This window comes from Lithobates pipiens, unplaced genomic scaffold (genome assembly GCF_037356315.1).
Source record: "Lithobates pipiens isolate NorthernLeopardFrog02 unplaced genomic scaffold, aLitPip1_a1.2 Scaffold_22, whole genome shotgun sequence".
In the NCBI taxonomy this organism is placed as follows: domain Eukaryota; kingdom Metazoa; phylum Chordata; class Amphibia; order Anura; family Ranidae; genus Lithobates; species Lithobates pipiens.
The window spans coordinates 121,096,661-121,121,570 of NW_027507784.1; the positions used below are offsets into that span (position 1 = coordinate 121,096,661).

The 24,910-nt window shown below is 44.3% G+C and overlaps 1 protein-coding gene across 1 annotated transcript in view; it reads left to right on the forward strand.

Moving 5' to 3' along the window:
* Nucleotides 1-4,649: 4,649 nt before the first annotated feature.
* The window catches only part of LOC143925440 (uncharacterized), a 45,757-nt gene continuing 25,496 nt past the window's right edge, over nt 4,650-24,910 (forward strand). The window contains exons 1-2 of the mRNA XM_077449982.1: nt 4,650-5,487; nt 24,269-24,400. Of these exons, the coding sequence (XP_077306108.1) occupies nt 5,328-5,487; nt 24,269-24,400 (292 nt within the window). The 5' untranslated portion in view covers nt 4,650-5,327. The remainder of the gene's footprint in view (nt 5,488-24,268; nt 24,401-24,910) is intronic.

Sequence of the window (24,910 nt, forward strand, 5' to 3'; positions counted from 1 at the left end):
TGGCCGCCGATTCAGCATGCGATGTCAAATCGCATGCCAAATCGCTACGGCATGAACCAGGGCTTAAGAATTATTTTTAATCTGCTCAACACAGTTATTGCATCTGGAGAATAAAGCTGGCCATGAATGGATCAGTTTTTTTTTGATTAGCCAGAAAGCTTATTGAAAACACTGAATGGATTCCCCCATCTATACAATCAAGGTGGATGGAGGAATCCTCTCCGCTGTGTTACTGTATTCTGACAGTGAGAACTCCTCTCCTGTCAGAATACATTGATCAACACTACAACAATTGGATACAGCGCAGATCGAAGAATAATTTTCCAACAAGGTGGCTTGAAAAAAGTCAATCATTAGATTGTCTTCTCCTTAATGGGAATGGCCATAAAGGAGCAAAATTTGTCCAAGTCTGCATGGACTAGATGAATTTCAATCCATCTATTGACCAGCTTACAGCATACCAGGGGCCACAGACACCTCCTGATATTTGCAAGGACAGTTGCTTTCTTCTGATAGTGCCTTACTTACGTTTAGAAACAAGAGCAATAATAAAGGAAAAAGCAACCAGATGTCTTCCCCTTTCAGCCTCTCCTTTCCTCCTTCAGCCACAGAATGTAAAATGGAGCCAATAGAGAGGAGAGGAGAGCAGAAAGGGACCAGCCACAGTGTTAGCAGGTAGAGATCTGATTGCTTTTTCTGTATTGCAGCAACCAATTTTTAAGTTAAGCAGGGAACATCACTTTGTATGAAGGCGCCGGAAGGTAACTTCCCTATTATGCAGGCAACAGTTGCCCTTGTCTAGAATGGCCATTTAAATCCAAAGCGGTGGCCTTGTGTCCTTTGCCTTGAGATAAACAACATAATTTAACTTTGCAATAGCTAGAATTTTGGTAGAAATATCTCACTAAAGATATAATAAGACCGTGGTTCAAATTTCCAGCAATCCTACAAAACTGAAATGTAAAGTTTGGATGGTAATGACCACTAAATTTGCCTACTATGTTTAATTATACATGTTAGGCTGCATTTTCATATTTAATCATTTTAATTATACATATATCAAGCATGTGTCAAGGACAATATAACTCACAAATCAATATCTGCTTATGAATAAATCATATTATTCACGTGGTTCAATATGTGTTTATTGATAACTACATAATGGGAATATTTTCATTTATATAGATTTACTAAATGTATCTTTTTCTCTTGTGCAGTAAAGTGTGTGAGACAATACGTTATTATAGATGGCATTCCCTTTTACAGTGGGTTAATACCCATTCTTCATCTTTCACCTTTCTTTTATAAAATTTTCTGGCCATCAGAGCACTAAACTATATGAGTGAACAAATGGGCTACTAAAGCAGAAACACGAGCTAAGCAAATACACAGAAAAATGTCTTGGCTTTATGAGTCACACACTACCCAATTGCAAGGTATGTCCAGGAGCAAGACAACATGCACTGAAGTTGTCAATTAAAGGCAAATAGACTTGGCTAAATCAATGAGGTGAAGCTTTGTTGACTGCCATCATCTAATCTTATACAAGCAAAAATGCATTTTTTTTTATTTCCCTTGCATGTGATTGAGTATTCTTTGCAAAGTAAACTTTTACCACATTCATTAGGTTCTGGGGAAAATTCCCTTTCAAGTACAACCTACCTTGCAAAAGTGAACAGTCTGTTTGCTTTTAGTAAATCAAACCCACTGTGTTAGATGTGTATAACATCCTAATTATTCCTGCTAAGCTTATTATATTAAAGGTAGCAGAGTCAGTAGACTTAAAAAACAATCCCAGAACCAATGCATTCTTGGGTAATTCACGGTTGTAAAAACTAGTCAGAATATATAATCAGTTCAGAATAATCAAGATAGATACTTTTTCCTCCCAAATGAATGTACATGGTGCAGCTCCTCCCAAGGTCCATCTTAATGAGAGCAATTATTGGCCAATGTATGATGTGCAAATGAACACATCAGGTATGGCTATCAATGGATTTTGCGTTTGCAATCTTTTATTTCCCTCTATACAGCTGAATATAAAAAAAACATACATGACTATTTCTGAAAATACAGTTACAAGGAGATTGATCAATTTTAAATCTGTATTTCAACTTTTGGAGTAAAGTTTGAGAAAACCCCATTATGTATGTTATGTGTTACCATTAACAAAGCATACTTTGAATCCCACCTAATGCCACTGTTTTAGATGGGACAGCAATGGACCTTTGTGATGCTCTGTTGTTGATAGATTTACTCCCCAATAAAATTGCATAGCGAGCCCCATGAGCAGTGCAAAGTTCTGTATCTCAACAAGCTTTTAGAAAGATAAAAATACCTCCACTAGGGCAAAGCAATGAGCCCTAAGAAAGGAGCACCTGCATACTCACACACATATTAAAGGCTATAATCAACTTTTGGAGCATGTTACATGTTAGAAACATAGAAATATAGAAATGTGATGGCAGAAAAAGCCAGAGTAGTCCATCAAGTCTGCCCATTTAAAAAAAAAAAAAAAATTGTTAACTTTGTTGTCTGACGTATATCCCAAGCATGTTTGAAACTGTTGACTGTCTCACTATCTCTGCTGGTAGTTAATTCCAAGCATCAACTACCCTTTCAGTAAAATAATACTTAGATTAGTTTTGAACTTCCCTTCAGTTAATTTGAGATCATGTCCCCGTGTTCTTGGTTTTGGTTTCATATTGAAAAGACTGCCTTCCTGAACCTTATTCACCCCCTTGATGTATTCAAAGGTTTCAATCAAGTCTCCCCTTTCCCATCTTTCCTCCAGACTGTACATATTAAGTTCCTGAAATCACTTTGATATGTTTTATCCCCAAAACCTTTCAACATTTTTGTTACCCGTCTCTAGACATGTTCTATTCAATCAATATCTTTGCGTAAGTCAAGTCTCCAGAACTGGACACAGTATTCTAAATGAGATCTCACTAAAGATCTATATAGAGGAATCAGAACCTCCTTCCTCCTACTGGTGACCCCTCTAGTGAGGCATCCTGGAATTCTATTTGCTTTCCCCACTGCCTGGTCACACTGTTTGCTCATTTTGCAATCATCTTACATAAGTACCCCCAAATCTTTTTCTTTTGTTGTGCTGGCTAACACTGTACCCCCGCTGCTGTACTTTCTCAGGGGATTCTTTTTCCCTAGGTGCATTATTTTACATTTAGAAACATTGAACTGCAGTACCCACTGCTTTGACCAATCTTCCAGCATTGTCAAATCTCGTTCCATGTTAAAGACACCTCCAGGGATATCAACCCTGTTACACACCTTTGTGTCATCAGCAAAAAGATATACCTTACCCCACAAACCTAGTTATATTACTTACATATAGATTAAACAGAACTGGGCCCAGCACGGAGCCTTGTGATACACCACTAGTGACTGCTCTCTGTTCTGAGTGAACACCATTTACAACCACACTCTGGGATCTATCCTTTAGCCAACTGCATATCCATTGAACCACCCAATGGTTAGATCATTATGTGGAACTGTATCAAATGTCTTGTTGAAATCAAGATATGCTATGTCCACAGCACCTCCCTGGTCCAAAACATTGGTAATATGGTTAACAAATTCAATCGGGTTAGTCTGACATGATCTGTCCTCAGTAAAGCCATGCTGCTTTGGGTCCAGCAAGTTGTGTATTTTTAAGTGATCAACGATCCTTCTTTTCAGGAATGATTCCATTAACTTGAATACAACTGTTGTTACACTCGCTACCCTGTAATTTCCAGCTTCTATCTTGCTGCCCTTCTTGTGGATAGATACAATATTAGCTGTCCACCTGTCACGGAGAACACCTCCTGTTAGAAGAGATTAATCAAAAAGATCTGTTAATGTTCGAACAACTATATCTCTAAGTTCTCTTAGAACTCTGGGATGAATACCATCAGGGCCCATTGCTTTATTAAGTTTTAACTGAGCAGGTTCCTCTACTACCTCTGTCTTCAGAAATCCTAAAAGTGAACTGTCATTACTAGAAACAATATGATTGCCCAACTTGGTATCGTTGGAAACAATGTTTCCCCCTTAAAGGCTCACTTTTTGTTTTTAAATAACAAACATGTTATACTTTCCTTCTCTTTGCAGTTGGTTTTGCACAGAACAGCCCATATCCTCCTCTTCTCGGGTTCCTCTTTGCTGCTCCTGGCCCCTCCCTCCTTTGAGTGCCTCTCAGCCAGCAGCTTGCTACAGGTTGTCACCCAAGCCGAGTCAGAGCTCCCTGTATCCATTCAGACACAGAGCCCTGGCCTGGCCCCGCCCCCTCTCTCCGGAGGAGTGTACTGGATGGCTGAGGGGATCGTGGACATTGCTGGAGAGAGAAGGAGCTCAGGTAGGTAATTGGGGGGGGGGGGGGGGGTGTTGGGGAGGCTACTAAACACAGTAGGTTTTTTTTTATTTAATGCATAGAATGCATTAAAATAAAAAAAACTTCTGCCTTTACAACACTGCCTTTACAGCACAGAGACTTAAATAAGAATATTATAAAAGTTATAAAGTTTAATTATATAAAAATTTACATAAAATGGAGACATATATATGAGAAAAACACTGAAGTAAAAAGCTGACTTGCAAAGAGTAAGGTAAAAATGACCTCACCATATCAAACATGATATAACAGCAAGATTGATGGATTTACATAAAAAATGCATGGAGAATTCCAACACATTTCAGAGTAGTCTTGACTCCTTCCTCAGGCAAATTCCTGTTTGCAATCAATGTAAGTTTAATCTATAAAGTAAAGAGCAAATTACAAACATATTCCTCAAATTATACAGCGACTGGCTGCCTAAATGGCAGTGAATGGGACATTGGATATAATACTCACAGTGCCTTGAATCCATAGCTCTACATTGGTCAGCACATAAAAACACAGGTGATAAAAGAGGACCACCATACAATAAGCAGATAAGAACACTGAAATAATGGAATGTAAAGAAAAGGAAAGATCTCTGGAGACCAGGTGGAGGGCCAAGGTTGTACGCACTAGGACCAGGTGATGTGACTGGAGGGGGAGAGTGGAAAAATAGGCAAAATATGTACTAAATATGTATTGTAACTATCCACAATCAAAGAGAAGCCAAGGAGAGTATGGCAGGAGTGTATAATTTGAGCTTTGGTTATTTTGCTCTGTAAATAACAGGCAGGTGGTACTAAAGACACAATTTAAAATAGCATATGTACCCCTGGTGCGTGGCACTCCACCAGACAACAGCCACACGGACCAGGCTGTTTCTGCTGCTCTCACACTACAGCTGTCATTCCCTTCTCCGCAAGTGAAATGTGTGTGGATCAGTTTTATGGCCTGGGAGGGTGAAAGAGAGAACACAGGTACTGTGACAGGGCTGCATTTGCCACCACAGCTGCTGGAGGAGAGCCTGCCCAACATCCAGGATACAGAGGACACTGCGAACTGCTGCAGTGCAGCCTGGAGAGGAACAGCCACAAAACTGCAAAGAGGTGAGAGGTCATGGGCCACAATTTCATTACCCTTTACACAGTTTGCATGGTGGTTATAGGCAGCTGGCCACAACTTCCTTACCCACTTCTTAAAGGCACAATGAAGTTGATTTACTAAATTTGCAGAGTGCAAATTCTGGTCCAGCTGTGCGTGGTAGCCAATCAGCTTCTAACCTCAGCTTGTTCATTTAAAGCTGGAAACTGAGTGATTTCTATGCAGAGTTGCACCAGATTATGCACTCTCCAGTTTTAGTAAGTCAGCCTCAGTGATCCTTGCTGTCGGATACAATTTTGGTATCTGCACCCTTTACGATTAATAGTACACTGGCCAGTGGGAGGAATTTGACTGAAGGACCTTTTAGCTTCCAGTACCGCCCCTTTAGTTAGGACCCTATGGATTAAGGGTTCAGGTGCAAATACTTGGTCCTCATTATTTTGTTGTATTGAGCAAATTTGTTTTACCTTGTACCTGTTCATTGCTATTAAACTTTTTAGTTTTGCCTTGGTGTGTCAGAGGGTGTGGCATTGCTGGAAGGATTGTTGTGATCGAGACTATGGGAATCAATACATCAAAAACACCTTTGGGTGTAAGCGCTATGCATGTATGATTCAGTCTGTCACTAAATTTAACAAAGCAAGCTTTGTTTTTCCGAGTCCCCTGTAACTTAATTTTTGTACCTGTAGATCCTGCTGTTTTATTTTTTTAATTCATTTACCAGACCACACTGTTCAGAAAAACTGACAGTTTGGAGGGGTGAGACAAACCATTTAAAACTGACAGAGGTGCTTACAATGATCAGCTTATATTAATTTAGTTATAAACTAAAAGGAAAGGAAAAAAGAACTGTTGCTGCAGCTGCTTTAAAAGAATTGTCTGGAGTTAGGCTTTAATTTGTTAGTCACCTATGTAAAGTCCATTGAACACTTCTCCCTCCAGACAATACTGCTGTCCACCCAGACACTCTGCATTCCCGATTTGTGCACCATGTGTCTGTGTAGCTGCTGCATCTGCATATACTTCTATAGACTGCCTGCACACAGCCCTGAGGTGGATGCACACACAGCAAAAAGCGGCTTAGTATTGAGTAGACTTGTGCACAATGGAAAATTTTGTTTAGTTTCGGTTCGTTGTCATTCGTAAAATACATGATTTCGTTATGTTATATTCATTATGTTACGTTAATACGTTTTAGGATAATTCATTATTATTCATAGAGTGTCGATATTCGTTATACTGAATCTTGAATCATGTTGAATTTATTTGTTATATGCGCTATAATTTCGTTTGTATTCGTTGAAATTCAATATTTATGTATGTATATACATTTGTTATAACGATTCGTAGTTTGGAAAGTCGTTTGTTTATTGAATCTTTTAACACACACAATGACAAAGTCTCTTCTCCTCGGCTCAAATACAATACAACACCATTCTAACTCAGTTTCCCTGAATGCACTTTGCCAGTAATCCATCCTCCGGCACAAAATTAATCAGCTGATTGGACTATAAGATTTACTTCGAGCTGACCTTTTGTTTCATTAGATCTTTAAAGAATTACCGAATCGTGTCAAATTAATTTGTTATATCCGCTATAATTTCTTTCGTATTAGTTGTAATTTATTTATTTTTTATTCGGACATTATTCGGACATTCGGATGCATCCGAATGTCCGAAAGATGCAAAATTCGGCCGAATTTCAATTCGTTACAAAACGAATTGCACAAGCCTAGTATTGAGGACGGCACCCGCCTAAATGAACCCTAAGACAGAAAGTGTTACTAGCAAGATCATCATATCAAAATACAGGAATATAAAACCTAAAAATGGAAAACTAATGTAGCCACTGTATCTAAGAATGGATACTCTTCAACGTGTTAAGTTTTTTGGGTGGGTATAGATATGCTTTAAAGTTTTCCTCGAAGTGTATGTGAAAAAGAGGTCAAACTGCTGGCTACAAATAGCATATATGAAATATGTATATACAAAAAAAATGTTTCAATAAAAGCAGTGACATGATTAAATCAGTATTTGTTGGTTACATATGACCTTTTGACAATATGACCAGACATAAAATGGATGAAAATGCAGCTCTATTGAATTTGTTGGGGTGTGTACATTTTCCTATGCAAGCACATCAAGTTACTAATTGGTTTAGCCTCCAATTGCATGTAATTTAAAGCCAGTACAACTGGAAACTATTACCAGTGAAGCATAAGCTGCAAGGTATGATAAGCATGAAATAATGTTAAACTGCAAACTAACACACACACACTACACTGGAAATACATAAGCATACACATTGAACATTGAGGTGAAGGGCATAAACAGCCAAATATATATATATATATATATATATACACAAGGGTTCTTAAAAGAGTTTCTGCTCCTTATTAACCACTTGCCAACCGCTGTCATATATGCGTCAGAAGAATGGCATGGCTGGGCAAAGTAACGTACACGTCTCCCGCCTGCCGCAAGCTCCGTGACCGTGCCTGCGGTACCCACGGACTCGATCGCTGCGGGGATACCCACAATCGCGTCACGGAGCTCAAGAACGGGTAGATGCCAATGTAAACTCCACATCTCCCCGTTCTGTCTAATGACAGGACACTGATCGTCTGCTTTATGTCATCGGGAGTAGCGATCAGTGTCCACGTCACACATAGCCCATCCCCCATCCCCCAGACAGTTAGAAACACTCTCCTAGGATACACGTAACCCCTTCCCGCCCCCTAGTGGTTAACCCCTTCACATATAGATATATATACAAAGTGCCTTGTAAAAGTATTCACCCCCTTGGATTTATACCTATTTTGTTACATTACAGCCTTTAGTTCAATGTTTTTTTTAATCTGAATTATATGTGATGGATCAGAAGACAATAGTCTAAGTTGATGAAGTAAAATTAGAAAAATATATACATAAAACTATTTTTCAGAAATAAAAAAATGATAATTGGCAGGTGCATATGTATTCACCCCTCCTTTATGAAGCCCATAAAAAGCTCTGGTCCAACCAATTACCTTCAGAAATCGCATAATTAATAAAATGATGTCCACCTGTGTGCAATCTAAGCGTCACATGATCTGTCATTACATATACACACCTTTTTGGAAGGCGCCAGAGGCTGTAACACCAAAGCAAGAGGCATCACTATCCAAACACTGCCAATGAAGACCAAAGAACTCTCCAAACAAGTAAGGGACAATGTTATTGAAAAGTACAAGTCAGGGTAAGGTTATAAAAAAATATCCAAATCTTTGATGATCCCTGGGAGCACCACCAAATCTATCATAACCAAATGGAAAGAACATGGCACAACAGCAAACCTGCCAAGACACGGCCTCACACCAAAACTCACGGACCGGGCAAGGACGGCATTAATCAGAGAGGAAGCACAGAGACCTAAGGTAACCCTGGAGGAGCTTCAGAGTTCCACAGCAGAGAATGGAGTAATCTGTACATAGGAAAACAATAAACAGTACGCTCCATAGAGTCGGGCTTTATGGCAGAGTGGTCAGAAGAAAGCCATTACTTTCAGCAAAAATCAAAATGGCACTTTTTTTTCCAAAAAGGCATGTGGGAGACTCCCAAAATGTATGGAGGAAGGTTCTCTGGTCTGACGAGACTGAAATTTAACTTTTTGGCCATCAAAGAAAACACTATGTCTCACGCAGACCTAACACATCACATCACCCAAAGAACACCATCCCCACAGTTAAACATGGTCAGAGTTGAGGGAAAGATGGATGGTGCTAAATACAGGGATATTCTTAAACAAAACCTGTACCTCTCTGTATGTGATTTGAGGCTAAAATGGAGGTTCACCTTCCAGCAGGACAATAACTCCAAACACACTGCTAAAGCAACACTTGAGTGGTTTAAGGGGACACATGTAAATGTGTTGGAATGGCCTAGTCAAAGCCCAGAGCTCAATCCAATAGAAAATCTGTGGTCAGACTTAAAGATTGCTGTTCACAAGCACAAACCATCCAACTTGAAGGAGCTGGAGCAGTTTTGCAATGAGGAATGGGGAAAATCCCAATGGTAAGATGCGGCAAGCTCATTGAGACTTATGCAAAGCAACTGGAGCTGTGATAGCCGCAAAAGGTGGCTCTACAAAGTATTTACTTTAGGGGGATGACTACTTATGCACTTTTTCTGTTAATTTGTCCTATTTGTTGTTTATTTCCCAATAAAAAAAAAATCTTCAAAGTTGTGGGCATTTTCTGTATATTAAATGATGCAAATCCTCAAACAGTCCATGTTAATTCCAGGTTGTGAGGCAACAAAACACGAAAAATGGCAAGGGGGTGAATACTTTTGCAAGGCACTGTGTATATATATATATATATATATAATATATATATTGTCAGGTCACCTGAGACCAGGTGACAGATGCACTAGGTAGTGGACCTTAGGACTGACTGCTGCGGATTGTACCCAGGGAGATTCAGGACACAGGTCTACTGGATCACTAACACAGATCTCAGTAGGAGCTAGAGCATAGATTCCCCAGGGCGCGGAGTCTAAGACCCAGCAGGTGTTCACCAGAGCCTCCAGTAGTGAGGATGGACTTGGCTGCAGTCTGGCTCCAGGTCGCGGCCCCTAGGGTCTCACAGCTCACACTCACAGTAGACTACAGGAGAAGGAAGCAGCAGGCTGGAACAACAAGAATAGTAAGGGGATAAGGCAGAGGTCAGGGCAACTAGCAGACAGAACAACAGAGTACACGCCAAAGGTTCAGGGTCACAGGCAGACAGGGATGGTCAGGGACATGCCAAAAGGTCAAAGTCACAAGCAGACAGGAATCGTTGAGAACACGTCAAGGTCGGTAACAGAGACAAACGAAGCACACACGGCAAGCAGGAAGCCGAACACACAATGGACACACAATGGTTGATCAGCACTGTTGGCATGCAGTGCACAGGTTAATATAGGGTTCCCTGATAGGGCCTGGGGTGGAGCCATGCTTAGAGGAGAGGTTATAAAAACCACCAGGTGGAAGTGGCTGGCCTCTTAGTCAGAACACATGAGGGGAGGTAAGCAACCAGAGGAAGATCACTGCATAACCATGACAGTACCCTCCCTCTTACGAGGCCTCCCCCACCCCCGACTGGGTCCAGGCTTAAAGGGAAACTCCAGATGGAACCTCCTCAACAGACGAGGAGCAAAGACTTCAGATGCAGTGATCCAAGACCTCTCCTCAGGGCCAAACCCTTTCCAATGTACAAGGTACTGAAGAATGCCTTTACAGAGCCGGGAATCCAAAACTTGACTAACCTCGTATTTTAGATTATCCTCAGAGACCGGAACCGAGGTAGGGAGAGGACGAGAGGACTTGAGGACTAAAGGCTTTTTAGGAATGGGTAAGGGCATGAGAAGATCAGGAGTCTGAGCAGGGTCCCCCAGACCTTTAAAGATGAGTTGGACATCCAGCACAGGACCACCAGACTGGGCAGGGGTCAGTGGATCCCTGAGGTCAGGTTGGTTAGAAGGTGACATGTCACAAGAGTCAAGCTGGATAGCTGAAACACAAACAGAATGCAGAGAGCCCTGAGAAAAAGATTGAAAACCCCACCTAGCTGAATGAGGCAGTCTATCCAAAGGATGGATTGAGCCTCTTAAACGGGTTTGAGCGGACATAGTAGCAGTAGGGTGAGGCCAGGTTACAGAAGGTCCTGAACAAGAAGCAGGAAGCCCATTGGGCATGGGCTGGACTGGCATAACTGACACAGAGGCCGACTGAATAGTATTGTCAGGTGTAGCGACCATCTCAATCGCATCACAGGGCATAGCGACTCTGGAACTTGCAGACAAGTTAGCCTGGCTGTGCGTCCAAGGGAGATTAGGGACAGGCAAAGGTAAATGGCCATGCAAACTGGAGTGAATGATCGACTCAGGTTCACAGGTGGGCCCCTCATCCAGAGTACCACATGACCCAGAGAGTGCACCAGTCCGACTATTGCAGGACACATCCCAGAGATCGCTATATACAGTGGGAAGAGCAGAAGATACTGGGATGGTGGCAACAGGAAGTTTCTCTTTTGGGGTACCCTTGAGTAGGCAGGAAGAGGAACAGGAGGAACCCCAAGCCAGGATCTGTCCAGCAGACCAGTTAACGTGTGGAGAATGGAGCCGTAACCAAGGAAGACCTAATATGATAGGAGATGAAGCCTTAGGTAAGACAAGGAAGGATATCCACTCCTGATGGAGTGTCCCTACTGACATCTTAACAGGAAGGGTCTGGACCCGGATAGGGCCCCCTGGGAGAACAGTGCCATCAATCGCCAAGACCACCAATGGCGTTGTAAGGGGCAAAAGGGTAAGTCTCATGGAGGATGCAGTTTCCCAATCCATGAAATTGGCAGCGGCTCCAGAATCCAGATGTGCTGAGACTGAACGAGAGGAAGCATCGACATGAAGCAACACAGAAAGGAGAAGACGAGAAGGTGATATTTCAGGGTCTAATACTCCACCTTCCAGATGTATTAGCCCTGAGCATTTTTCTGGACGAAGAGAACAAGTGTCACGGAAATTACCTTTGGCCCCACAATAGAGGCATAGGCCCAGAGTCAGGGGTGGGCTGGGCCGGGGGGCAGGGTGGAAATTTCCCCCCAGGCCGGCGCCTACATTATGTTTAAAACGGCCGCTGGCTGTTTGTTCATCTTTTTTTTTTTTTTATGCTGTGACGGGTGGCCTGGGTCACACAGTTCTCTTAACGCCGGTCGCAGCCACCGCCGATTGGCTGGCTCAATGCTGCTGCCCAGCCTGCGCTGCATTGTGGGAGTTGTAGTCCAGCTGCGCTAAAGCTCCTGGAGGTGTGAGTGCAGCAGACTACAACTCCCACCTCCCAGGAGTCTCAGAGGCAGGCCAAGTGTGTGTGGCACATCAGGGGAGGGGGCGCCCGTCGTCAAGAACGGCACGTCGCACGTGACCTGCTGGGAGGAGTGGCTAGCTGCAGTCTGCAGAGAAGACGAGACCTGCTTCATCACCCCCACCCTCGAAGAGTGGCAAGGACCTGGCACAGTGTCTCCAGTGCTCTCAATCAACGCTCCCCAGCCTGAAGTAAGGTATCTGTAATAACCTTCACAGAATGGGAAAAGTTAGTCATCATGACAATTAAAAATTTTGGCAGTGGCAGCGTGTTTTTTTAACACCCCCCCCCACCAGCGGACTTAACAACCCCCCAGCGGACTTAACACCCTTCCCCCTCCACCAGTGGACTTAACACCCTCCCCCCTCCACCAGCGGACTTAACACCCTCCCCCCACCAGCGGACTTAACAACCCCCCCAGCGGACTTAACACCCTCCCCCCTCCATCAGTGGACTTAACACCCCCCCCCCCCACCAGCGGACTTAACACCCTCCCCCCACCAGCGGACTTAACACCCCCCCACCAGCGGACTTAACACCCCCCACCAGCGGACTTAACACCCTCCCCCCCACCAGCGGACTTACACCCCCACCAGCGGACTTAACACCCTCCCCCCACCAGCGGACTTAACACCCTCCCCCCCACCAGCGGACTTAACACCCTCCCCCCACCAGCGGACTTAACACCCCCCCACCAGCGAACTTAACACCCTCCCCCCACCAGCGGACTTAACACCCTCCCCCCCACCAGCGGACTTACACCCCCCCACCAGCGGACTTAACACCCTCCCCCCACCAGTGGACTTAACACCCTCCCCCCCACCAGCGGACTTAACACCCTCCCCCCACCAGCGGACTTAACACCCCCCCACCAGCGGACTTAACACCCTCCCCCCCACCAGCGGACTTAACACCCTCCCCCCTCCACCAGCCGACTTAACACCCTCCCCCCTCCACCAGCGGACCTAACACCCTCCCCCCCACTAGCGGACTTAACACCCCCCACTAGTGGACTTAACACCCCCCCACCAGCGGACTTAACACCCTCCCCCACCAGCGGACTTAATACCCTCTCCCCTCCACCAGCGGACTTAACACCCCCCCCACCAGTGGACTTAACACCTTCCCCCCCACTAGCGGACTTAACACCCCCCACTAGCAGACATAACACCCCCCCACCAGCGGACTTAACACACTCCCCCCACCAGCGGACTTAACACCCTCCCCCCTCCACCAGCGGACTTAACACCCTTCCCCCTGCACCAGCGGACTTAACACCCCCCCCCACTAGCGGACTTAACACCCCCCCACTAGCGGACTTAACACCCCCCACCAGCGGACTTAACACCCACCCCCCCACCAGCGGACTTAACACCCACCCACCAGCGGACTTAACACCCTCCCCCCTCCACTAGCGGACTTAACACCCTCCCCCCTCCACCAGCGGACTTAACACCCTCCCCAACTAGCGAACTTAACACCCTCCCCCCCACTAGCGGACTTAACACCCTCCCACTAGCGAGCTTAACACCCCCCACTAGCGGACTTAACACCCTCCCCCCACGAGCGGACTTAACACCCTCCCCCCACCAGCGGACTTAACACCCTCCCCCCACCAGCGGACAAAACACCCTCCCCCCCACCAGCGGACTTAACACCCTCCCCCCCACCAGCGGACTTAACAACCCCCACCAGTGGACTTAAAACCCCCCACCAGCGGACTTAACACCCCCCCACCAGCGGACTTAACACCCCCCTACCAGCGGACTTAACACCCTCCCCCCACCAGCGGACTTAACACCCTCCCCCCACCAGCGGACTTAACACCCTCCCCCCTCCACCAGTGGACTTAACACCCTCCCCCCCACTAGCGGACTTAACACCCCCCACCAGCGGACTTAACACCCCCCACCAGCGGACTTAACCCCCTCCCCCACCAGCGGACTTAACACCCTCCACCAGCGAACTTAACACCCCCCCACCAGCGGACTTAACACCCTCCCCCCACCAGCGGACTTAACACCCTCCCCCCACCAGCGGACTTAACACCCTCCCCCCCACTAGCGGACTTAACACCCCCCACCAGTGGACTTAACACCCCCCCACCAGCGAACTTAACACCCTCCCCCCACCAGCGGACTTAACACCCTCCCCCCTCCACCAGCGGACTTAACACCCTCCCCCCACCAGCGGACTTAACACCCTCCCCCACCAGCGGACTTAACACCCTCCCCCCCTCCACCAGCGGACTTAACACCCTCCCCCCACCAGCGGACTTAACACCCTCCCCCGTTATAATCATCTGTTATAAAACCAGGTGGGCATGGATGGTGAGTTGATTCGGTGGTTCAATGGGCCACTTGACTGGACTTGCCCCCCAGTCCTAAGGCTGCCAGCCCTCCCCTGCCCAGTGTTCTGCGCCTAGCGCGTTCTTCGGGAGATAACTTTGTCCGGCCCAACTGCATAGGTTCCTCAGCAGGCAGGGGGTGCTCCTCGGATTGAAGAGAAGGGACTGGGAGCTCAGGCTGCCTAAAGAATGGGGAGTGCTGGCATCTTTTTTCCAGGGTCCTCTCCTAAAAGCAAATATCGATCTGGTTACACAAGGTGATGACACTGTCCAGATCAGCAGGAAGGGATCTTCCTGCTAATTCATCCTTCCCTCTATCAGAGAGGCCATGTAAAAAGGTTGCAACTAGGGCCTCATTATTCCAGCTCAATTCAGCTGCGAGGATACAGAACTGAAGAGCATACTGTCCCACAGAAGCGGACTCTTGACGGAGACATAAAAGAGCGCTAGCCGCTGAGGAGACACGACCAGGTTCCTCGAAGATATTCCGAAAAAGTTTCAAGAAATCAGACAGGCTAGAAACCACTGGATCATTCAGTTCCCACAGAGGGGTAGCCCAAGCTAGCGCCTCACCGGACAGGAGGGATATAATATATGCTACTTTCGCCCGATCGGACAGGAAGTTTTGGGGCTAAAGTTCAAAATGAATTGTGCACTGGCTAAGGAACCCCCTGCAAGCCTTGGAGTCCCCAGAGAAACGGGCCGGAGCTGGTAGTTGTAATGAATGTGTGGCTGAGACTGATGCGATAGGTGCAGCGGCAGATAGCGGTTGAGGTTGTTGAACTGAGGGTCCTAATGTGGCCTGAACCTGTTCAACACGGGATGTCAAATCCTGAAGGAATCGCATCACCTGGGTCTGATGCCATTCTTGGGTCTCAAGTCTGCGAACTAAACTCTGCAATGGATCATCTGCAGATATCGGCACATCAGTTGGGTCCATGGCTGATCAAACTGTCAGGTCACCTGAGACCAGGTGACAGGTGCACTCCGTAGGAGTCAGAAGTGCACCGCTAGGTAGTGGACCTTAGGACTGACTGCTGTGGATTGTACCCAGGGAGATTCAGGACACAGGTCTACTGGATCACTAACACAGATCTCAGTAGGAGCTAGAGCATAGATTCCCCAGGGCGCGGAGTCTAAGAGCCAGCAGGTGTTCACCAGAGCCTCCAGTGTTGAGGATGGACTTGGCTGCAGTCTGGTCCAGGTCGCGGCCCCTAGGGTCTCACAGCTCACACTCACAGTAGACTACAGGAGAAGGAAGCAGCAGGCTGGAACAACAAGAATAGTAAGGGGATAAGGCAGAGGTCAGGGCAAGTAGCAGACAGGAACAACAGAGTACACGCCAAAGGTTCAGGGTCACAGGCAGACAGGGATGGTCAGGGACATGCCAAAAGGTCAAGGTCACAAGCAGACAGGAATCGTTGAGAACACGTCAAGGTCGGTAACTGAGACAAACGAAGTGCACACGGCAAGCAGGAAGCCGAACACACAATGGACACACAATGGTTGATCAGCACTGTTGGCTTGCAGTGCACAGGTTAATAGAGGAAGATCACTGAATAACCATGACATATATATATAGTGCCTTGAAAGAGTATTCATACCCCTTACATTTTTCCTCATTTTGTCATGTCACAACAAAAAACATAAATGTATTTTTTGTTTTGTTTTTGTGACAGACCAACACAAAGTGGCACATAATTGTGAAGTGGAAGGAAAATGATAAATGGTTTTCAAACTTTTTTTCAAATAAATATATGAAAAGTGTGGCATGCATTTGCATTCAGACCCTTTTACTCTAATACCCCTAAAAAAATCTAGTGGAAGCAATAGCCTTCAGAAGTCACCTTATTATTAAATAGAGGGATTTAGTCCCTATCTTCTGGGCTTGGTAACTTACATTTGCAGCCTCTAGTGAAGGACACAAAAGCTTAGCTTAAGGACACAAAACATTTTATTTACAGATTTATTTAAAACGTTTATTATTTACAGATTAGAGGCGTTGCAATGGGTGCAAAAGTTGCACCTAGCGTAGCAAATTTGTATATGGCACAGTGGGAGAAGGAGGGAATGTTGTCACATCCTGACCCAAGAATTGTGATATATAAATGCATCATTGATCATTTAATTCTCATGTGGAGGGACAACAGGGATGAAATCTTTGATTCTATCTATGAACAATAATGATCGCAATGTTGTTTTAACATGGGATGTAAACAGAGATCACATTCATTTTTTGGATTTAGAGATTTTTAATACTCCCCAAGGTATGGTAACAAAATTCCCACTAATAGTTGCCACTTCAAATCCTGGATAACTAATATAAGGACAATACATGCGCATAAAGAGAAATTGTACACGAGAGGATGACTTTGAAGCACAAACAGACCAACTAACTACAATGTTCAGTGACAAAGGGTATCAAGGGGCATTTTTGGATCAAGAACAAAGTAAAATCAGAGATCTAGACAGGTCGAGTTTATTAGAAGTTAGGACCAGCAGTAGAGCTAATGATATGGAATGGATATGGGTACCTGTTTGGTTTTGGACTACAATGTACAAACCTAAGATGTGGAGAAGATTGTTAGTAAATATTGGGGGGTTCTGAAACAAGATGTTCATTTAAAAGGGCATCTACCAGACAGACCCGAAATAGTATAGGGACTTAAGGGACAAGCTAGTACATTGTGTCGTTTAGCCACCACAACCTAAACCACGTATGTTCTGGGACTTAAAGGGATTCCTTGGCTGTGGCAGATGTTACAGCTGTGTGAAAGTCCAAAAAAACATAAAAAAAATTGAATCAATCACCAATCCCAATACAAACCACACCAACAGGGATTTTATATCCTGTGATACAGTGGGTGTTGTGTATGCGATTAAGTGTCTATGCAAATTGATTTATGTAGGAAGAATTAAAAGGGCTTTAAAGGTCAGGATGGAGGAGCATGTAAGGAACATCAAAAAATGGTTTGACAAACATTATTTATCTATACACTTTAAAGATAAACATAATAAAAATCCACAGGGGATGCTCCAAAAACACACTGGAGAGGATCCAATTATATAAGAGATATTAGCAAATGTGAATCATGATGGATACACCAGTTGGGGGGGGGGGGGGGTTGGGGGGGTGAACAAGGAGTTTGACCTCCGGTGTTTTCTGAGCATTCTACAACACGGCACAGTTAGGGTCATCAAAAAGGGGGGGGGGGGAGTTGTGCATGACATTCTCCCCTAGGGTCTCTTTAAGTTGGAAATAATGGAGAGGTGTGGTTATAGGTTGATTACACCAGGATTCCAATATTATTTTTTTGTGAAAACAAGGGGTTTGGGGTTTTTTGTCCAAAATATCATTTTTATTTTTTATTTATGTTTATTTTTTATGTTTATTATTTTTATTTAAAATTTAATATTTCGTTTTGTTCTTTTTCACTATTTTGCTCAAATTAAATATTGGGTTATATAGGGCATTATTTTAAACATTATTACAGGGAGCAGATTGATCATCTATTGATTGGATGTCTCCTTTTAAGATTCCAAAACTGCAGGGTGTATCAATATATGATCAGATTTGGGCTTGTTAGAGGCATTAAATTATGTTCAGATGTTTTGCTTGTTAGAGGCAGTTTGTACATTCTACTGCACCATCCGACTGTTCATTTATTTAAGATAGGATTTAGTCCAATGGGAATTCATTGCTTGATAATGGGTCTATGATCACCAAACAGATGGCATGCCTTCTGACTACGAAAACATGGCCACCAATACACTATTTAACCACTTCAGATCCGCGCTATTGCCAAATGACGGCATTAGCGCGGACCTACATTTCCAGGACTACGTCTATTGACGTCGTCCTGGTTACGAGTGGCCTGCGCGCCCCCTGAGGGGCGCGCGCGGCGCGCTCTGTGATCGGCGAGTCCGTGAGACTCGCCTGATCACCGATCCGTGTAAGGGGTCGATCCCGACCCCTTATCACGTGATCAGCTGTCAGCCAATGACAGCTGATCATGTGATAGAACGGAGCCGGTAATCGGCTATTATTCCTCCTCGCGCTGACAGCGCGAGGAGAGAAAAAAAAAGCCGATCACCGGCGGCCGTGATCGGGACATCAGTCCCGATCACGGCCATCAATACAAGGGACCACCTGCCTGTGCCCACCTGCCTCCCGCAGTGCCATCCTGAAGTAAAATAAAAGAAAAAGTAAGTGCCCCCCGTCAGTGCCCCCTGTCAGTGCCCATAGTGCCCACAGTGCCACCCACAGTGCCACCCAATCTGCCTCAAAGGTGCTGCACCCCAGTGCCGCCCATCAGTGCCCAGCAGTGCCGCCCATCAGTGCCCAGCAGTGCCACCTATCAGAGCCACCTATCAGTGCCACCTATCAGTGCCCATCAGTCCCATCTATCTGTGGTACCTATCAGTGCCCATCCGTGCCACCCATCCGTGCCACTTATCCGTGCCACCCATCCGTGCCATCTTATCTGTGCCCATCTTTGCCCATCAGTGCCGCCTTATCTGTGCCCATCGGTGCCGCCTTATCTGTGCCTATTAGTGCCGCCTTAACTATGCCTATCAGTGCCCACCAGTGCAGCCCATCAGTGCCCACCAATGCAGCCCATCAGTGCCCACCAATGCAGCCCATCAGTGCCCACCAATGCAGCCTATCAGTGCCGCCTAATCAGCGCACTTCAATGAAGGAGAAAAATGACCCGTTTGCAAAATTTTATAACAAACTATTAAAACATGATTTTTTTTTTTTTTTTTTTTTGCATCTTTTTTTGTTTGTTTAGCAAAAAATAAAACTCCGAGCTGTAACTAAATACCACCAAAAGAAAGCTCTATTTGTGGGGAAAAAAATGATAAAAATTTCATTTGGGTACAGTGTTGTATGCCCGCGCAATTGTCACTCAAAGTGCATCAGCGCTGAAAGCTGAAAATTGGTCTGGGACTGAGGGGGGTTTAAGTGCCCAGTAAGCAAGTGGTTAAACCAGAAAAAGCACCGTCTACTTACAATCCCCCTGAGGAAGACACATGACTGATTCCTGTGTTGAACACGTGTAGGGGAGGGGACAGGACGGTGCAGTAGGCAGCAGGTTTGAACGCTGCAAACAGACAAGTTAGCTGATAGTTTTTTTCTTTTACCTGCTATAGAGTGGTGCGCTTCAGTACTTGGAAGATGTGAGTACCCAGATTGAAGTTTTATAAATAAAATATGTTTTTAAACTATAAAACACCATTTAGACTTTATTTTTATATATGGATGGAGGAACTTACTGCTGGACATCTCAGGATCCCAAAGAGCTTCATTCACAACCCAGGGGTGGTTCTCAGGCGTTTTTGACCAAAAAACGGTCAAACGCCCTGAGGTGAGCAGATTCACACAATGGGGAGCACAACTTGTTGTCAATTTTGGAGCACCATCAAAGGATTTTGCTTTGCCAACATAACGGACATTTTTTTATTTTATTATTTAATATATTTGATATTATGCATGTTTTGCAGTAAACCATTCATGTGCTTTATTTATATGTCTATTATCATATTGGTTACTTCAATATAGTGTGGCACTTTTCACCTGTTATTGTTTAATTTGCCAGCACAATGGACATTTTTTATTTTATTATTTAATATGTTTGCTATTATGCACGTTTTGCACAATGGACATTTTATATATTATATGTTATTATGTTTAATATCTTGTATGGTTTGCACTAAGATATTCATGCATTTTATGTTAAATAGAGTCCATCTGTGTGTAATTTAATCTCATTATAAATACATCTGTTCTTTGAAGCCCTCAGAGGTTTGTTAGAGAATTTTAGTGAACAAACCGCATCATTAGGGCCAAGGAACAAATCAGGCAGGTCAGGGATAAAGTTGTGGAAAAGTTTAAAGCAGGGTTAGGTTATAAAAAAAATATCCAACTTTGAACATCTCATGGAGCACTGTTCAATCCCTCATCCAAATATGGAAAGAGTAGGGCACAACTGCAAACCTACCAAGACATGACCGTCCACCTAAACTGACAGGCTGGTCAAGGAGACCATTAATCAGAGAAGCAGCCAAGAGGCCCATGGTAACTCTGGAGGAGCTGCAGAGATCCACAGCACAGGTGGGGGAATCTGTCCACAGGACAACTATTATGCCCCGTACACACAGTCGGACTTTTTCCGACAGAAAATGTGCGATCAGAGCTTGTTGTCGGAAATTCCGACCGTGTATAGGCTCCATCTGACTTTTTACATTGGAATTTCCGACACATAACGTTGGAGAGCTGGACCTAAAATTTTCCGACAACAAAATCCGATCGCGTTAATTCCGATCGCGTGTAGACAAGTCTGATGCACAAAGTGCCACACATGCTCAGAATAAATTACGAGACGGAATCGCTCAGTCTGGTAAAACTAGCGTTCGTAATGGATATAGTACATTCGTCACAATGCAATGTTAAAAATTGTTTAATGCAACGCTTTCTCTTTTTCTTTATAATGCTAGAAGAATTGTTTGCTCATATTCACACAGACTTCTCACAAACTTCTTTCTTTATTCTTTCTCCTGATTTCATGAATATAATATTTTTATTCGTCACATCTCCCGAATCATTTTTATTTTTATGTTTTAATATTTTTTAAACATTTTGTGGTTGTTTTTTTAATCAAGGTCTCCTTTTTTTTATTTCGGTGATCTCCATAATTTTTTTGTGTGTTTTGTGTGTCAACTTACCACAACACCATTATTATCTTTTTATTTTATTGTTTTATTTTTTTTATCTCAAGGAGGTTGTTTGGTGTTGGTGTCCCTTGTTAATTTGACATTGTATTTTTGAAATGTACCTGCCTACTTACAAATGAACTGTCCTTTTTTAAGTAAAACACACAGGCAAGTATTTCTTTAACAAAAAAAACTTTATTAGGGGTCATAACCAAATAAAGAGGAAGGCAACGCTGGAGAAACTGCTGAAATTGGCGAAGCCTTTTGCCCCCAGGGCGCACGTCAATTATTTAAAGGCAAAATTGGTGGCCTGAGGAGTCCATATATAAGGGAGTACAATCTGGTTCAGAAGTCCAAAAGATCAGGAACAACAGCAGATGACATATCTGTCCCCAGACTGTGGTCATACAAGAGCCTGCATCTTTTGTCAGACCAGACTGAACCCAGGCCATCACTCTCTGGTCTTCCTTCCACGCTTCCTTCCAGGCTGTGGCTGTGGTGTTGGAGGTGTGGCAGAAGGAGGAGGAGGAGGGGAATGATGGTCCAACTCACACAGGTGGGTTTTGTTGGGGAGTTGTTCCCTCAGCCCCTTATTTAGTGTGTAATAAATGAGTTCTTCACACATGAGGTGTTGCCCCTCCTCCATTGTCTGCATTTTGCATGCAACCATGGAGGCAAAGGCCTCTTGAAGAGTGAGGGTGGTTTTGAGGGCCGCAGAAGCCTCCCCAATCAGCCTGAGCACTGACTCCTCCACGTTCCTCCCCTTCCTAGCCTTTTGGTTGGAAGGCAGAGGGGAGGGACCTGGGATTCTGTGAGGCTCCTAGGCCTGCCCACCTCCTGGCTGCCACTAACCCCTGCCTCCTCCTGGCTGCCCCATTCCACAGCTACCTCCTCGCTGCCACATTCCACGGCCTCCTCCTGGCTGAGGTCTTCCTGTGTATGAAAAAGGGACATTAATTTTAGTTTTTGGTTCATCAATCACACACAATTTTCAGCTCATGACTGTTGCAAATTAAATATTAACAAATAGAAAACACTATCATTCTGAGCCCAGCATTTTCCATTCTTGTCCCAATTATTTTTGGCTACTACTGTCTATTGATATGTAAAACACTTCATTAAATCAGCAATTAGTGATCAATAATCACATCTAGTTAACCTCATTCATTTTTACAAAAAAAAAATGTAGAACAAAACTATACCTGGCTGAAGCTGGGCCCCTCCACTTCTTCCTGGCTAGAAATCCCAGGTTGGACATCGGAAGCCTCAGCTGGGGTGGAAGGAAGCGTGGAATGAAGCGTGGAAGGAAGGGTTGTGAGGGATTCCCTGATTTCAGTCTGGTCTAACAGAAAATGCAGTCTCTCCTAGTACCACAGCCTGGAGACATAAACGTCATCTGCTGCAGCTCCAGACCTCTGGGAATCCTGGACCTTCTTGCTCTCCCTCAGATATATGCTCCTCAGGCCATCAATTTTGGCTTTTAAATAGCTGATGGTTGCTGTTGGGACCACAGCTTCACCAACTCCAGCAGTTTCTCCAGCATGCCTGCCTCTTTATTTTGTTATTATAATGTGAAGGTTTCACCTGCCACATTGTACTTGTCAATGAAGATTGGTAGAACGCTGTGGTCTTTGAACCCATCCTTTTTCTCTGCAAGACACAACACAAGACAAACGCTAATTTCAGGCTAAACTTTCCTAATCTTGACCCAATATAGGCCTCAATCTATAAGCAGTATAGGCCACTGATGCCCCAAGTTTAAATTGTACCTTCGTTCTAACGATCATCCCTTCCGATACTCCGTCCTCCGCTCACAGATCGTACGTACGATGCACATGTGTTACGTTTTATATACACTGCGCATGAGTGAAACTCCGCCCGCCCCTGAAATTCTTTCTAGTCTATTCCCCGCCCCTTCTCTTTCAGCGCAGTGGGGGGAGCACATGGTGGAGACACAGCAGGTGCGTGCTAATTTCAGCAACGAGGAGGATGAGGAAAGCCTGGAGCCAGAAACGTCCCGATCCCAGAGGACATTTAAGGCCTCAAATATGTCCTTTGTAGAGATAGTGGACATTTTGAAGAAGGCCGACTATGATGGGAAGTATGGACCTTACCCAAACCCAAAGGTGAGAAAGGCCAAGATCATGATTAAAGTTGTGAAGAGAATTTTGGGGTACGACCATCCAAGGATCAACAGAGGAAACGCTGGTCAGACCTGAAACTGAGGGAGCACGATCAGTACAGAAAGATCAAGCGAGTTATTCAAAAAAGGAAGTAGTTGTCCTGTGTTCATATTATTATTATTAGTTGCATACTGCTCCATGTGCTTTTCTTTACTGTTGTACAGTTTAAAATGGCAACTTTCATGGGTTCAACCGGTCGTAGGAAACATCGTTCGTTCGCCCACTAAAATATGATGTTTTGGGAAGTTGCAGTTGCAGTTAAGTACATTTCTTCAGGCCTATTTCTATTCAAAGAAGATTGTTGTCTAGATGGGTTTGTAACTAGAATGAAATGCAAACTTGATTCAGTGTAAAGGAGAGGACACTCAGCAGTTGTTTACACATCTGGACTCAGAAGCACTATTGTGGGACACCAGAACAAACTTTCTATTAGGGTGTGCCACACACGTGCTCCAGTGGATACTATAGGGGTGACTCCATCTGTGAAACTTGCACAAAACAGGTAAGTATTCCAGCTTTAGAAAGTGTAAAAAATAATGTTTTCAGCTTTGAACTCTGCCAAAAAATACAATTGTACCACACTTCCAAGCAATGTTTCATATTCCTATTTCTGCCCTCAAATATCGGTGTGCTAAATATTCCTTTTATACATTCTCATAGGGGAGAGAAGATTCTGGATGTCTGAGGACACCAGAGACCCCACACCTCCCAAAGAAGGGGAAATACCAACACCAGAAACAGAGGAGGAGGAAGGAGAGGTTGTTGAAATTGGCAAAATTGTCACCACAACAGGTGAGTGTCTGAGACCACAGCTTCAGGTAATAGATGTATGCCTGTATTTTTATAATACATGGTGTTTTTTTTTGTTTATTTATAGGTGATGTGGATGTTGTGGAAGATGAATGTAATTTTACCAGTGAAAGTGCCCAGATCCTCATTGGGGAGATAATGGGGAACAATTGCGATTTAGAGAATCTTAAGAAAAACATCAATGATGTTCAACAAAAAATTAAGAACATCATTGATGTTTTAGAGAGAATCTAAAACACACAAAACTAGCTAGCATCAATTTGATATTTTAAAAAACAGTTTTACATTTTTAGAACAGCCAAATTTTGAAGATGCTCACAGTGTTTCAACATGTGCTATCTGCCATCACAGAGATCAATGTACATGTTTTGTGGGTGCAACCCTTTCCTCGCTACTGAGGCTGGGTTCACACTGCTGCGGCTAGGAGACCCGGATGTGATTCGCACCACACTGCAGTGCAAATCACATCCGATCTCGGTGCGATGCGAGTTC